General features: G+C 32.9%; 1 protein-coding gene across 9 annotated transcripts in view; it reads right to left on the bottom strand.

The window, feature by feature from the left end:
- Positions 1-17164, bottom strand: part of SSBP2 (single stranded DNA binding protein 2) — a 249537-nt gene that overhangs the window by 41019 nt on the left and 191354 nt on the right. For 5 of the 9 annotated variants that reach the window (XM_045848146.1, XM_045848149.1, XM_045848143.1 and 2 more), the window contains 3 exons: positions 10868-10934; positions 10504-10574; positions 4560-4651 (listed from right to left, as the gene is read on the bottom strand). In XM_045848146.1, coding sequence (XP_045704102.1) covers positions 4560-4651; positions 10504-10574; positions 10868-10934 — 230 coding nt within the window. The remainder of the gene's footprint in view (positions 1-4559; positions 4652-10503; positions 10575-10867; positions 10935-17164) is intronic. The other 4 variants (XM_045848144.1, XM_045848150.1, XM_045848152.1 and 1 more) reach the window with 1 other exon arrangement.

Raw genomic sequence — 17164 nt, 5'->3', positions numbered from 1 at the left:
CTATTAGGATGCCCAAGTGCAACTGTTCCCAATTCTGCTTGGGGAAGAGAAGGGGGAAATAGGATACCAGAGGGGACTGGGTCAAAATGTTGTGCACAGGGAGAAGGAGAGGAGCACTTGTATTGATTGTCTCTGGAGATTGTTGCTTCTCTAAGATGATGATCGTGGTGATGATGATGATGATGATGATGATGATGATGATGATGATTTTACAATTAATTATTGGGACACTTTAGAAGGATGATTTTACATATAGAATTCAATGCCCTAATGACAGAAACTGAGGTAAAACATAGAATATATGTTAATCAGGTAAAACATCTGATTTGTTTGATGTTAAATAAAATACAGTAAAAAAATTGAGAATATCTATCTTAAAACAACATAAAAATACTATACCCAAATAATGGCAAAAAATGTATACAATTATGTTATACATTATGTTTGAATAAAAACTATGAATAAGATGCATTAAATATATTTTATTTATTTTAAAATTTGTTAAATGTTACACTAACATGCTAAATTAAATGTTAAACATTTTACTTAATTTAATATACAATTAAATAACATTAAATTAAATGTTAAATTTATTATAAGTAACAAATACTTTTTATGCATTACAATTATTTGACAAATACTAATCTAATCTTGGTACACTATATATTTCACATTAAATTGCATTTTAATATAACTGGTTAAGTATTCATTTGGATAAGCTAAAATTCCCCAACTTTACCATTGTGTTTGAAAACATTTAGTTTCACAAAAGTGCTAAATAAAATGCGAGTTATAGTAGTGAGCAGTTTTATTAGAATAACTACCAGTGTCTTAGTAATTCCCACCACTTTTGAGGACCATCAGCATCATCGAGGAAATAATCTATGAACTATAACATAGGCATTGTTTTGAATAAAAATTTCTATATAAGTATAGATGGAAGGAGGATAAAGGTTAGCCTAATTTGAAAATAAAGAGAAAATGGAGTTTAAAAGTATATTTTTGGGGTACCAATATATGGACATGATGGAATTAAAGTAACCATGATTACCATGGAGCAAAATCCTCTTTTCTTCTGTAATACGCCATTGTTTTATTTCCAGATAATAACTAAATGAAATTTATAATTCTGTAAGATATGATCTAGAACATATCTTTGTCCTTAGTTTCCATAAAATACCAAAGTATACAACATCCCATTAGAAGTGCTTTAATACTGAATTCTAAATTCTTTGAAAATTTGTAAAAATATAGTTAATTTAGAAATATACTTTCATTTCAAAGCAATCTATAATGCATTTGAAAACATTTACATTGTGGCTGTGGTTTGTAAATTCTACTTTAAATTACTGAGATTGACATTAAGTTTTTACTTCTAAAGATATACTAATTATAGAAACAATAAAAGTATATGTCATTTAATTTTAGATGATATTATATATAATTTATCCTGAGTTTAGAGCATAAAGTGTAAAAATTATATCAGAATAGCCATTTTTTGGAGGCAACCAATATTTAACAACACAATTATTGAAATTCTATCCCAAATGGTTTATTCTTCAATAAAGAGATAAAGTTGATAGTTAAAATACAGTATTTAATTAATTTGGTGACCAGGGGTTTGGTATTTTTCCATTGTCATTAAACTTTCATGGCAAATGAGAAGTGATAAGCTAAAGAAAACTCATTCAGATAATGATTCTCTGGCAGGTCCCTCCTGACTCAACACTCAAGTATCTTACTTAGACTCTTAAAAATGTAGCTAAAGCTATTACTATTATAATGCCATTTCCTTTAATTTTTAAGTTACATAACATGTAAAAAGTGACATGAAGAAAACCACAAATACCAGTTGGAAATACTTATTTATCATAACACAGTAAGAATTACTTTGTTTTAAAGATAATAAATAAATTTCAGTAACATTTACTCTATTGAGTACAATGGAAATAATCATAAGGACTTTTTTTAAATGTCTCTTTAAATTCACTTTTGCTTTGTTGGGGTCAGTATCAATACAAAAATTATTCTCACTGGTTTGATTTTCCATACATCAAAACTTTCTCTGCTAGAGGGACATACAAGGTCTGTCTGGGAAAAGTCCAGCTGTTGTTAATATAATGAGAATGGTTTGTACAACATCAATATAACCTGGAAGCCAAGGAGAGTGGACTGGAATGTGCATCTGTGAACAATAATGACTTCATTGTACTAGTCAACCCGGGTGGTAGACCCTATTGAATGAGCATGTGTACTGTGTGGCTATTGCATTCAAAATGACTGAGCGAGTAGAGCAACAATTCTGCATCCAACTTTATATTAAGCTTGAAAATTTCCCACCAGAAACTATTGGGATGATTTAGAAGTCAGTACCTATGGGCAACTGGTGATCTGCAGCTTTCACAACAATGTGCCCACTTACACATCACTTCCCATGCAGAGTTTCTGGTGAAACATCTAATCACCCAGGTGACTCAGCCCCCCTACAGCCCAGATTTGGTGCCGTGCCACTTCTGGCTTTTTCCAAATCTAAAATCATCTTTGAAAGGAAAGAGATTTCAGACCATCAATGAGATTCAGTATAATATGATGGGGCAGCTGATGGTGATTAGGAGAACTGTGTGAGGTCCCAAGGTGCCTACTTTGAAGGGGACAGAGGCATCATTGTACTATGTGCAATGTTCTTTGTATCTTATATCTTTTTCAATAAATGTCACTATTTTTCATAGTATGTATCTGAATACTTTATGGACAGACCTCATATTTACAACTGTAAATGTGGACATATTTACATTTTCATTGCCCTTGAAGAAATCCTAATTTACAGAAAACAGAAGGTAATATTTAAGACCCCAAACAAAAGTCAATATTAACAAAGAAAATCTGAATCTATAAAACTTAAAGATTCTTTAAATGCCAGATATTATATAAGTAGTAAAATATTACATAATAAAAATATTTCAAAGTATCTTGGATATTTAAATGAGAAACCCAAATTTAAATAAACAAAAATAATTGTATTACAATTTTTAGCCCTATTTTTATTCTCCATAATCTGGGGAATTAAATATACCCATATATATCTATTTAAGTACATGTAATAAAGGAACTAGACAATTTAAGTAGATATTTGGTCTCATGATTGTATGTGTGTTTGTTTAGTTATAAGAAGAGTAATATATAAATGGCTATTAAATACATTCTTGATATTTAATTATAATTCTGGGTTGATTGTGATATTCAAAATATACATTCCTTACATGCATACATAGTATTCAAATTATTTACCTTGAAAACTGTTGGATTTTAAAGTCAGAATTTACCTATCTCAGGTAGGTAAATTTTATGTACATATCTAAATCCTACTGAAGCTCCTACTAGTAAGAGCTTCAGCTTTGATATTAGCACAAAATTTCACTAACTCCTTTTTGTAGCAACCATTAATAAAGGCTAAGCCTTTGAGGAATGCAAGAAAAGTTAGACTTCATGTCTATCCATTTTTACTTTGAAAGTGAAAAGATGTTACAGGAAAATTTGACCTACTTTTTTCCCCTTGTTCTGTTAGTTTTCAGTCTGGCTGATACCCACCTATTAACCTATTTTCTATTTTAGGCAAAATTGCTTTTCATGAAAATCCCTGTGTACATCATAAGAGCTTATCTCACAGTCTATCTTCAATGCCATTAAATGGTGTGGAGTTGCTCAATTTGATATGTAAGTGACCAAACCATGGATGGATGGGACACAGATTAGAAGACTACCCACAACCCTACATGCAGCACTGTCAGGCTTTCTTCAACCCCCTAGTCAATTAATCAAACTCAGTAACAAGCACCTGGTAGGGAACTTTGAGGGCAAGTTAGATGATAAAAATAAATAAAAATTCCTTAACAAACTGCCTTATATTGGCCAACAGAAACAACCTACTGTCTTTGGGCTTGAAAAGCCTTTCCAGAAAAAAACAATCAAATAAACAAATGAACAACCCCCTCCCAAACACTTCATTTATTCCTTATCTAAGTGCATCTTGAATTTTCAAAAGGAAATTCATCCTATACCATGGGAGTTCTTTAATATAGATGACACTATCTGGGAGAATGTTTCCTGTGTTGAGAGTGAGCCCAACAAAGCAAAAGTAAAGACACATATATGAGCTAAAAAATGCCATTCTTAGGAATCACTAGGTACCTATCAAAAGAGTATTACCAGTATTCAATTGTTCACTTCTGTACACTTAAGCCATGGTGCTGGTGTCAGTATTCTTTATGCTTAAAAAACCTCATTTTTATGATAATTGAATAAAATATAAAGGTAAAAAATAAACAGGTTAAAAGTTGACATTTATGGCATCTGAATATGGGAAAAAAAAGGTTGAAGGGAAGGAAGAAAAACATAGAGAATATCTTCTGGAAACGAAGCAAACGCTACAGCTCATGTTTAGTCCATTTGTACACTACCCAGAAATTGAGAGGCTCAAATTGTTTTACAGATTTAGTGTGACTTTTGAAAACGTAAATTAAAGCACTTTACTAAACAGGATAATATGGCATTTTGCTTACATGTTCATTCCAGGCATTCCAGGGCCACCTAAAGCATTCAGTGGGGGTCTCATTGCACCTCCATAGTTCTGTAATGATAACCAAGGGTCAGACTACCACAAAACAAAAAAACAAAACCAAAGAGGAGGGGGGAAAGAAAGGAGAGCAGGTTAATGATTTCCCTACATAACTCCTGGCTGGATAAGGCCTGTGCAATTCATTCTCTGAAGGGTCCACTCTTGTACTTTTGCTTCTATTTCAACAATTACTTTGGTTTGTGTCTTTTAAAAACTATGTGAATATGTAAGATCATTGTAACATGTTAAATAATTAAGATATAGTTGCGATGATATTTAATATATTTTTATTAATTTCCTAAGAGCTGTACAACAGTGAACTTTTAAAAATACAACATTTCATAAAATAAAAACTTTTTAAAGCAAAAACTTAGTCAACATGTTTATAATTGTCAGACCCAGAACAATTACATAAAGTCTAAAAAAACCCCAGGTGAACCCAATATAAGAAAGTTGAATGCAAACTTCTGTTCACAAAATAATTTATCGAACACAGAAATTCACTAATACAAATGTACAAAAATACATGAAACCTAAAGTAAACTCAGAATATGTATGCATAAATTACATGATTCAATAGGGTTCTGTCAATATCTAGTACGTACATTCCAAAGATAAAAAATATTTTAATGTTTTAACATGCATATCATATTAGCTTACTTTAGTTTCCTTAGGAGCCAAAAGATTAAAATTCACATTATAATGCTGATATATTTTGTCATGATCGACCACTTTCATGTGGCTTTCTGACACTGCCAGTCCTTCAAGCTTTTCTGACTATCTCCTTTTTCCTTGCTGGCTCCTTTTATTCTGCTAACTCTTTAAATGGTGCTTTTCATAATGTTCTAGAATGTTCAGCATTCTTTGAATATTCTAAGAATAATAATTCTTATTATTTCAATAAATGCACATTTATGGGTAATTTCATCTGCTACCATTAGTTCAACAACTATTTATGTTAGAATCCCAAATCTTTTATATTTTGTCATGATAGATCTCCTAAGCTCCTACATAACTCGTATGTTAAACTTCACATGAATTGTTACCACTTTATGCTCAACATAACTAAAAGTAAACTGATTATTATCTTCTCATGACTGTTCTTTATATTGCCTTCCTTGGTCTGTGGTACGACCTCCGCACAACAGTCCAGGCTAAGACTCTCCAGGAGCTTTGCTGTCTTTTCCTTTTCTTTCATTTCCTATCTCCAGTGATTTACCAAAAAGCCTACCAATTCTACCTGTGAAACAGCTCTTGAAGTAGTGCCCTCCTTCATGTCACTACTAATTGTCATTTACTGAGGCTACTCTACTGTCTTAATTGGTCTCTCTGACTCAGCCTCTCCCCCTCCCAACCTGTTCTCCACACTGCCCTCCAGAACTGTGCTCCGAAATCTTAGTCTTTAAGTCACAGAGAAGCTATGAAGACCCACGGTGCCTATCCAATAAAGATCAGACTCCTCAGCACGGCTCTATGAGGTTATTCCCAAGTCAGTCCAGCCTATATTTCCTGCCCTCATTTCCTATAATTCTTACTGTCTTCCCCTTATTCTAATTATATCATACAACCTACCAAATTCATCTTGTGGTTAAGAGACAAGCAATACAAATTTGCACTCATGTTAACTCATGTTCTGTGGCCTTCTGTGTAGGTACTAAGATGACAAGGAGACATTCAATGAGAGAAAGTCTGTTAACTCCAGAGAGTAAGTCCCAGTTTATAAATAGATTACATAGTTACATGATTTTCTCATTGTTTATTTCTTTTGCTTTCAGGAAATCTTATTTAAACATCCTGATTCTATGTGCTGTGGGATAGTAGAATGGTTTATGTCTACACTTGAGTCATTGATTAAAGACATAGCTGTGTCCTTAATCTCTGGATCAAGGATGATGGAGGAGCAAGGAGTCCCTGAGAAGAAAGTCATTGGGAACAAAATCTGAGTGGTAAAGTGTAACAGAAATGCTTCACGAGAAAAGTCTCCCCTCAGCTTTGGTCTTCGAAGATCAGCGTTTTATATTATCAAGGAAAACATTAGTTTTCCTTCTAGCTCTGGACACAGAAAGACACTGGTTTGAATCTCTGTTGCCACTGCCCCCATTTCCTCTGGTCCTCTTCCTATACATATGATCCTGGACCAGCCATTGTCCCAATGATCCGCTCAGCCTTAATTTCCTTATTTGTAAAGTAGTTTCCTTATATGTATCTTTTCCCCTATTAGCATGCTGGAGAATGAAATGAAATCATATAAAACGCCTATGACAGTGCTTGGCGTATTAAAAGCATGATACCTGGTGCCCAACAATTATAGCTGCTAACTCTTTCTTGTCACCATTAAGGGACCAACTTTAAATGAGTTCTCTCCTCATCAGCTTCCCTTGAGCTCTGGATCCTAGCAGAGTTACTTTGCTTGTTTGTGCAATGACTCCCTGACAGAGTATGCATATTTCTTTTCTAGATTTTTTTCCACCGCATAATAGTTTCCTTTATGTTTCTGCACCTCCTGCTAAATAATGAGTACCTTGAAGGCAGAGTCTGTTTTACTCCTTTTGTATCCCCGTTATCAAGTATCACAGAAAATGAGTAAGAAATTATCCAATATATAATTTGATAAATTTAAAAATATTTACATTTAGCAAATAATCTGAAGTGAAAATAAAATAGGAATATAAGAAAGAATAACAACTGGCTTGCCAAGTGGTGTCAACACAGGCAGAGAGAAAGAGCTAATTTAGAATCACTGAATTCTAAACCTGATGGCAGCTACACAGTTCCATCTGTTTAATCTCACTCCCAATGAAATGTTCCTGACAAAATGGCTCTTCAGATTCTGCTTGAAAAGTTCATAAAGAGTTTTTCCATGATTGGGCAGTTTAATTCCTAGAAATTTTTTCCTTATCCTGAACTGAATTCTCCCCCCCCATCTTATATATGAAAATACAGAAATCAGTTTACTCTCTTCCTACATGAGAGCCCGTCACGTATTTCCACCTCACCATTTTTCCACCTCAACCATCCGATTTGGAAATTATGGTATGATTTCACTTGTACATAACTCATTTATCCTTAAGCTTTCTAGAAGAACTAGAAATGGTTGGGTGGTCCTGGTGAATTTTTCTGTTAATCATATGGCACCCGCTGAGCAAAAGAACACAGATAAGCTAAGTACATTTTAGCACAAAAGCAAGAGGAAAAACAACTTCAAATTTGGTATTAGGAAGATACTTTTCTCGATTACATAGATAATTTTGTTTTTCTATTGAAAAAGTAATATCAATTTCAAAAATCATGTATTGCCATTGTATTTATAATTAAAACAGATTAATAGGTTGGGAAAATATGCTAGGATTTAGAGCAAACTTGTATTTCTTCATCCATGCAATAAGTATTAATCATGCTTACTATGTTCTAGGGGTGAACTTTGCCTAAATTGGCATTATCTAAGAATCTCTAGACAATATATATTTCTTTGTTCTAGTAATTAAATTTTTCCAATAGATAACAACTGTGCCTCTTCACCACATTGATCTTAAGTTAAAAAAAATGAAATAACATCTGTGATAAGAACAAGATGTGTATTTTGTTTGTGCATAAAGCTGGAGACAACATTCCAGAGGCTGCTTCCATAATCCAACCACACAAAAGCAGGTGCATTCTGCTCTGAGGTGGTATCTGTGTGACTGTCTGTTGTGAAAGTTGTTTTTCTGTTTTCTTTCAAGAAACACAGCTAACCTTTACTACAAATTTCACAGTTTATAATACCTATGTCTTAAATACCAGGTGTTATAAGTAAATATCTCACAAAAATTTCCCCATTCTAAATAATTTTAACCTCATCTGCTACCTACTGTGTTATTCATGTGATTCCTGTCTTCATTTAAGTACATGATACGTATGAATACTTTCTTTAGCCTTTAATATTTATATACTGTGATTTTACTGAGGGTAGGTATTCCTGGTTTCTGAGGTAAGTTCACACAAACAAACTTTACTTCCCTCAAAATATGTAGAAATAGAGAGCAAGGATTCCAGTCCAAATGGAAGAACAGACTACTCACTTTGGGTTTCAATATGTGAAGAAAGAATTCACACTTGCATGAGCAGCTTAGCTATTAAAACTCATCAGTAAGAGATTAGTCTCCAGAAATATGTTATCTTACTTTGTGTTTTTTTTTTTACTTATAATGCAAAACAAACATACAGCTATTTATAAAACAAAATGGACCAGTACACTTTTTTTCTTTCAAATAAAATCTAAGTGTTACAATTTAGGTAAGCATTGGTATACTTTTCATACACTACAAAACTGACTCTTAAATCAGGCTCTAGTTTTTAAAGTATTAAATGTATTGGTCTAGGAATGACAAAAGCTTAAAGAGCAGCTACTTGAAAAATAAGTGAACTAAATGAAGACTAATAAAATTATAGACATGAGGTTTTGATGTATCTTTAAAATACATCTATTATGAAAATCTTTTGGAATAAAAGCCTTCAAGTTCTGTGTAGTCAAATCACTCAGCTATGTTCATTAAATATTTGGTTTATTAAAGACTTTTGTGTATTCAATCAATGAAATATTCTATAGATATTAATACTCTAGGTAATAATTAAAATAGATATTAATGTATGAATATTAATTAATATAGATATTAATAGCTTACTGATGGTTGGTCACATAAATTAATAACCCTAATATGAGTAGAAACAAGGAAAAGTAATTTAAATATCTAAATCAGAGTTTTATAAGATGTTAAGAAAATACATAGGAAAAGACTGACCCTAAATGAAAGAGAAAATTTTTTCTGACTTTGAGGATCTCACATGTATTTATATAGTGGGTTTTTCCCAAGTAATATGGTATTTCTGAAAAATTAGGTAATATGTACTTCATATTTCAATACAGTTAATATATACATTATTGTATGTTGTTTAGAAACTCCTAGGTCTAAGCCTCATTATCTAGGTGTTAGATTCTAATTCTCAGACTTCTTTGGGCACACAACAAAATATTAATTTAAGTTTTTGAAAGCAGATACATGAGATAAGCTCCTAAAGCTGTCACTTACAATGCTATTCTTGGAAAGGAAAAATAAAATCAGTAATTCATCCCTTTAACCAGTGTTATGACATACTACCCTCTGACTCATGAGGTAGAAATGTTAAATTCTGGATTTTGGATTAGTTTCTTTAAAACATAACACTACAAAGTTAACTTCTACCCCATGCTGTTTTCCAAAGGGAGATAAAAATGATGTTTTGTTAATGTAAATGATATCCTGGAAAAGCATACCTAAAAAACATCATCCATAGCTGGGACAGATTTGACCTCGATGTGTGCTTCAGGGAAATGTTGATAAAGAAATAGGTAGGCTAACATCTAATGTATACTGAGAGCATTATGCTTGTTCAGCAAGACCAATTTTTAATGGTTGTTTTCTGAATAATTAATTATTTTCATATTATATAAAGAAATATGGTATTATAAAATAAATTGTCAGTGATATTCTCTAAAAAACTTACAGAAATGTATTTTATGCTGCTTATTCTATTTAATATTTTTAATTAACTGGATTTTACTTAACTTATTTAATTTACATAGTTGTTATCTTTTTCTATACATTTTATAATTTCTTCAACATCACTAACAAAACGGCAATAGTAATCTCTTCATAATAATCACTCCGATGTATTTTCTCAAATGCACTGAATGCGCATGTGACAACACTTGTCTGTAATGTTTGCAGTTGCATCAATCTGGACACCTCACAGATCACGTTCTCAGGAGCTGACCAACATATTACAGCAAGTGTTGAATGCATGTAACAAAGGCCAGGAAATAACATAGTCTGTTTAAAACTCAGCAGCTACTTTTTGCACTGATTATTTACCTGTGGTCCTAAGGGCACCATTCCTCTGGGAGGAGTCATTCTCTGCATTGGCCCGCCCATGTTTGGATGTCCTAAGGTAAAAGCATAAAGGTGTTAGCTATGTAATGAGCATGGGTGCTAACCCAGTGGCTAGTAGTCTCCCTCTGCTTGGTGTTTAATCATTGTTTCTTATGTTATCACTACCATGCATAATTAAGAGTTAGCTAAAATAAATCAATTGGTCATGCTATAATTTGGTATAATTATACCAGAAGTGCAATTGGTATAATTATGAAATTTTTATTCAAATAACAATTTCCTTTAAAAATAAAGGATTTCCTTTAGGATTGTGCACATCTATTTCACTTTTACATTAAACTATTACCTTGTTGTCGAGTTGGGTCCATTCCACTGGGAAGTAAAGGCTGACTTCCTGGGACACCTCCTAGTGCCTGGCATATTTAGTTAAACAAAATAAAAAGCAATATTGTAAATATTTATAAAATAAGTGCTTTAACAATTCTCTTTTAAAATTCCTATAATTACAGGACACATTTGCTTATTTTACAGAATTTGTTATATTTCACATATTTTTCAATTCATTTATAAATTTAATAGGTGTATATACCTAGTATAAGTTCTTAGTTCTAAAATTATTCCATTTTGTCCAATTTTTTGGCAGATAAAATAAGTATTTTGGGGGAACAAATATCTAGGCAAAAAATTGTCCTACATCTTTTTAATAAGTATGCCTTTGCTCCAAATTAATTTACTAAAGGTACTGAGATAAGTAATTTTGCTTCTTAAATATGAGCTCTGTTTCTACAGATTATTTTACTCATTTGGGAGCAACATTACTAAAATGCCAAGGGGCCAATCATTATTTTTTTTGTAGTCACATTCTCCATAAGAAACTATTTTGAAAAATAATCCTCCAATTAAGTTCAAACAAGTTGGCTGTATCAAAACTAACTAGAGCTAAAAAAGATGGAGATTAACAGGCTATTGATGTGGGGGGTGATACTGGGTACATAGCGAACTGCAAGTTTATGTAGTTGTCTGAGCAGCTCTTACAACCCATTGATATTATGAACTATATATGTATACACACACATAACCCTAACAATGGGCAAAAATTAATAAAGATTCATTAATTTGACTTAAAGCAGGATAAATCTTGTCCAATTAGTTAAAAATTTCAAATATTTCAAAAGAAATTTAAAGAATTTATATATCTAGATCAAAACAATGTACTTAATCACTTGAGATGCAGTAGAGAGCTGCCATTTCTCAAGCCATTTTTATAATCATTTGAATTTTTTTTGCTTACAAGCACACCCAATACATATTTATTGAATTTCTACTTACCTTTCCAGCCTCATTTCTTGCCATTGCCACATGACATTCTAATTTCTAGCCATACAAAATTTCTTTCAGTTTTTTCAATTGATGCATTCAATCAAATATAATATCTAATTGCCAACCATTAAATACAAAACAAAATAAAAACTATAAATCAAACTCTCTCTCCTTTCAAGAAGCTCACAGAAACCTAAGTGCCTATTGCTGACACTGCCTAATAAAATGCTTTCCTATGAACCCAGTCTTGGGCAAGTTTTCCTTCTATTTGCTTTAAAACATGTGTAATTTTTTAAAGTTCAAACTTACAGAAAAATTGTACAAACACCACAAAGAATCCCCATATACTCTGACACAGATTGCCCATCTGTTAACATTTCACCACAGTCACTCCGTCACCCTTTCTCCCTCCTTCTCTGTAGGTAATTTCATCCTAACTTTTTTCAGAACCACTTGAGAGCCAGTTGCAGACATGATACCTCCATTACCCCTACGTACTGCACAATGCAGTTCCCTAAACAAGGATGTTCTCCTATATAACCACAAAACAACTGCTTAAGACAGAAAATCCACAGTGGCGCAACACTGTCATCCGGCCACAGACCTCATTTACATTTTGCAATTTGTCTCAAAAATGTTCCTTTTTTCTTTCTGGGACCAGGACCTCAATAAACACATGTTGCATTTCGTTGTCATGTTTCTTCATGCACTTCCAAGCAGTAACAATTCCTTAGCCTTTCCCTATCATGTTCTCAGCAGTTTTAAAGAGAATGAACGTTGAAATCTATAGGATGATCTGATGCCTCTTCATGCCTAGGCTAAAGTAAAATTTCCTTATCAGGAAACCACGGAAATGGTGCTATGCTCTCTTCAGTGATTATGTTAGAGGGGACTTGATATTGAGTCATTCCACTATTGATGACCTTGACTTTTATCATCCGATTGTGTTGGTGCCTGACAGGTCTCTATACCATAACGTCATTACGTTTCCCCCTTGTAAATGATTATTTTTAGTATTATAGCTATTCTAAGATTGTCAATACCTCACTCCTCATCATTTGTTTATCAACCCACCACCCTTAGCATCTACTGACAACTCCTAAACACTATGATAGTTGCCAGATGGATTTGTTCTAGATTTATAAGTTGGTATTCCAACTGTAAAGAGGAGCTTTCCTTTTTTTGCTTGCTTGCTTATTATTTATTTATTTATTTATTTAATGCTTATGGGTTCCTAGCATATTTAATGGGTTGTAATCTATTATCATTATTTACTTTAATATTCACAAAGGTCCATCATATTTTGAGTATTTCTTTACAAGCAAAAGATGTTCCAGGCTCATCTCATAATTTTTCTGGCCTACCTCTGGAATTAATCTTTTCTCCATTTTGCTCTGATTCCTTCTAGAGCATAACAGTATGTAAGCAACAAGATTTGGATTTTCAAGAGCGTGCATTATTAGTTGGGTGCATTGCTTTTAGACCCTCTTGGTAGGTGCTGAGCTCAAAAATCTAAATATGCATGTGTATATGCACATATATCTACATTGATGACTAATATCCTCCCTCTCTCGTACAGTACCAGAATCTATACTCTCCAACACTGATTCAGCACCTCCAATACCAATCTACAAGTTTAGGATTATTTTCAGGCTTCTTCTTATGTTTCTTTCTATTTCCTCTGACAATGAGAAACCGGCTTTAATTACCTTCAATATTTTTTACTTATTTGCTTAATCAATGTAATTATTTGTTTAATATAATCTATCTCCCAACCAACAATGACCATTTGTTCTTTCTGCTCCCTTTGTGTGACTCCTCCCTGTGTCCCTGAATGTTTCAGCATGCAGGGAAGGAAAGATCCCATGCCTCACTTCCATAGGCCTTGTCTTCTTTGTATCTCCAACACACTATGAGCCCTGGGTGTGGACCTATCTGTGTCTCTTGGCTCAGAGTAATCAAATTTATTGAAGGAATAGGGTTTAGATGGGCAATTTTAGGAATCATCAGTGATAAATTCATAAGAATGGAATAGATTTCAAAGAGTGAAAAGAAAAAAACATCAAATATATAATTATTTAGAAATACCTAGAAGAGGTAGGAAGGGAACTGAAAGTGAATAGGTGTGAAATTAAGAGGGGAACTAAGACCAACATTTCAGAAAGCACAAAGAGAGTTTCAAAAAGGAAGAAGTGGTCAACTCCGTCAAAAGTTACAAAGATTCAAAACAAGCTGGACAGGAAAAGTCAAGAGCCATATGATTTCACTTACATGTGGTATATGAAACTGACAGCAACAAATGATCAGATAAGAAAAACAAAACCCTACAAACTCGTAGACACAGACAATGGTGTGGTGGTTACCAGAAGGAAGGGGGCTGGGGGAATGAAAGGTAAAAGGGGTCAAATATATCATGATGGAAGAAGATTCGACTTCAGGGAGTGACACACAATGTAATATGCAGATAATGTCACCCCAATCAACTTAATTTAAGAAGACATCCTTAGACACAAAGAAAAGTGAAGTAGGAGGAGGACTGAAAATATATGACTAATCAATATTTTCTTCAGTTGTGAGTTTGAAGTTCTTGTTTTTTAAAGTTTCCAAGTGGCTAGAGTTTTATACTCTGGACTTAGATTCTGAATTTCTAAGTCTCACTGGAGATATCATGTGTTATAACTGGAAAACATTTTCTTCAAAATTTTACTTTTTGTTGTTTACCTTGGCATATCAGAACAATTGACAAGTCTTTCCCTGTTTCTAGCCATCACTTAAAAATATAACGCAATCCTATAGAACTCTTGATCAATGTCAAGATTTATATAAATTTAACTCTTTAGGCCCCAGAGTTTGTCTTTTAGAATAAGCCAAATCTCTAAGTTTTAAAACACTTTTTATAAGTTCTGGGATGACCAACAAGGGCATCAACAAGGTCATAATTACTGCATTCTTTATACCTTTAATATGAGGGGAAAAGAAATTTATACACCATAACTTTTCATTATTTCATATTTTTAATAGGTTAAATGTACTCCATTCAGACTTGTTTAATAAAACACTTTGATATACATTCTTCATTCTATAAAAGATTACTCTGACAGAGAAAATAACACTCATGATGGGGGTGTTTAATAATCATAAGGATAATGTGAACGATAATATACACTTGTGAAACAATATACTTGTGCCATGAATTGTGCTAAGCTCTTTGTATTTGTTATTTCACTCAATGCTTACAATGGGACTATGAGGCTATCATTAATTCTTTTTGATTATGAGAAACTGAGGTTTAATACATAAATAACTTGTTAATTTGTCCATAGTTATACATTGGTAAGTTGCAAAGCCAGGGCTTCAGATCAGATCAATATAAGCCAAGAGTTCTAAAAGACAAGTTTTAAATTCTGGAATTTGAAGTGAATTAAATAATACAGTATTTTAATAAGACAAATAATTAAATGAAATAATTTCTTGCTTCATAAAAGTCTTATTTCTTTTAAAAGTATATGAAACCAATGTTAAATCCATGTAGGAACTTAAGATTCTGGTGATATACACCAGAATATTTCCTTGAATGTTGCTATACAGTCTACCCATAGAAACTAAATGCTCACCAATAATGAAAAAATTTATTAGTTTTTCAATGCTTTCATGATATAATTCAGGTAACAATTCTGATCTACCCCAAATTTTAATGGGCCTCCTCAATATGAAAGGAAGTAGAATGATAAAATAAAAGAAATTCAGGACTAGAAGGGATTTTGGAAATACCTGCATCCACTCTCATTTTACTGGGAAAAGCACGAAGGCCCAGAAAGAGGAAGGGACTCGCTCAAAGTCATGCGCTGCTGGGGTTGCGGGCCTTGGACCTAAGGTACTTAACGCAGTTAAGTTCCTTTTGACAACATCACTGTCCTTTTTTCTATAAAAATCCAGTAAAAATAGAAAAGACAGTAAAACACAGAAATGTTACATTCAGTGTAGGAAGAAATTTGTCTCCGAAGCACAACTCACCGTTTGATATATAGTTACCGATTTTCCTTTGTTCCATAGCTCAACCACTGTGACTGCACTGATACTGTAGCCCTGTGGCACATGTGGCTATTTAAGTTAATTAAAATTAATAAAGTTAACATTTTTGTTCCTCAGTCCTTCTCACCACGTTTTTGGTGTTCAAAGCACAATATTAAAGCTGCTGTACATGGCAGTGCCAACAGAGAATATTTCCATCCCCCAGAGCGTGGTGTTGGGCAGTGCTGAGTCAGATTGTCAGCCCAGTTTATGGTGCAGCTCCACATCTAGAATGGTGCCTGGCATGCAGTAAACCTCCACAGATGTTTGTTGGCTGACTGAATATTTTCTGAAGAAAATTTTTTACAGCTCTATGAAATGTCCAATCAAATATATGGCAGTGCATTTTTTGTACTGGCTTATTTCCAAACAGGGTATATTTGTGACAAAACAGCTTCAAAATAATTAGGTATGTTTGGGTGAAGGTAGTAAACACTGTACCTAAAAGCTCTGTATAACTATAACTTACATTGAGTAAGACCACATAGCATTAACTATGCAAACTTTTATTAGTTTGGGAAGGAGAATGAATTTTTTTGTTAGACATTGAATTTGTTAATTTTCTTTGTCCTACAGTAGTAGAAAGTAATTGGAAATACATGTATGCCAGGATATACATATAATTGAAATTCACAAAGAAATAATTTTGTTTCATTAGATTTCACATAATTTAAATACATTGATAGTGTAATTATCCCTAAGAAACAAATAAATAAGGAGGTCCCAATGGATAGAAAGGAGTATTTTTGACTGGCAAAGAAAGCTACTTTATGTTTTAATCATTAACCACTAACTTATATTAAACACATGCAACATATTTAATTTTGAAAGTTAGACATTTGTTATAGTTATCCTTCTTACAACTGTAGCTGTAAGACTCCTACCATTTACTCAATGTAGAACATATTTCTCTTTATACAGCTGAAGTTCTTCTGTTTTCATACTGATATCATTAATTAAAATGAAATTCTACATGCAAAAAATTTTCCATAACCAGAAAATTATTGGTAAAGGACATGCTAGATATCATTCATCCTTTATTAAGAGAACGTGTGAAAAAGAGTAAGTATATAGTTTGTTTACAATATCTTGGTTATATGGGGATATAGTAAATTCATTTAAGTATATAAGTAAATGTCCTGACAACTTTTTTTCCCTGCTCAAATGCTGATTTGTTCCCTATCTGAACCAAGCAATGAAGTGAAGTCTTTTTAAGATTGGCTTATCCTTAGCATCCATTATGTTTTTCCTT

Source organism: Phyllostomus hastatus, unplaced genomic scaffold (genome assembly GCF_019186645.2).
Source record: "Phyllostomus hastatus isolate PE091 unplaced genomic scaffold, TTU_PhHast_1.1 phas_contig_58, whole genome shotgun sequence".
Taxonomy (NCBI): domain Eukaryota; kingdom Metazoa; phylum Chordata; class Mammalia; order Chiroptera; family Phyllostomidae; genus Phyllostomus; species Phyllostomus hastatus.
The sequence above is the reverse complement of the archived record's forward strand: the minus strand, read 5'-3'. Positions and strand labels throughout refer to the sequence as shown.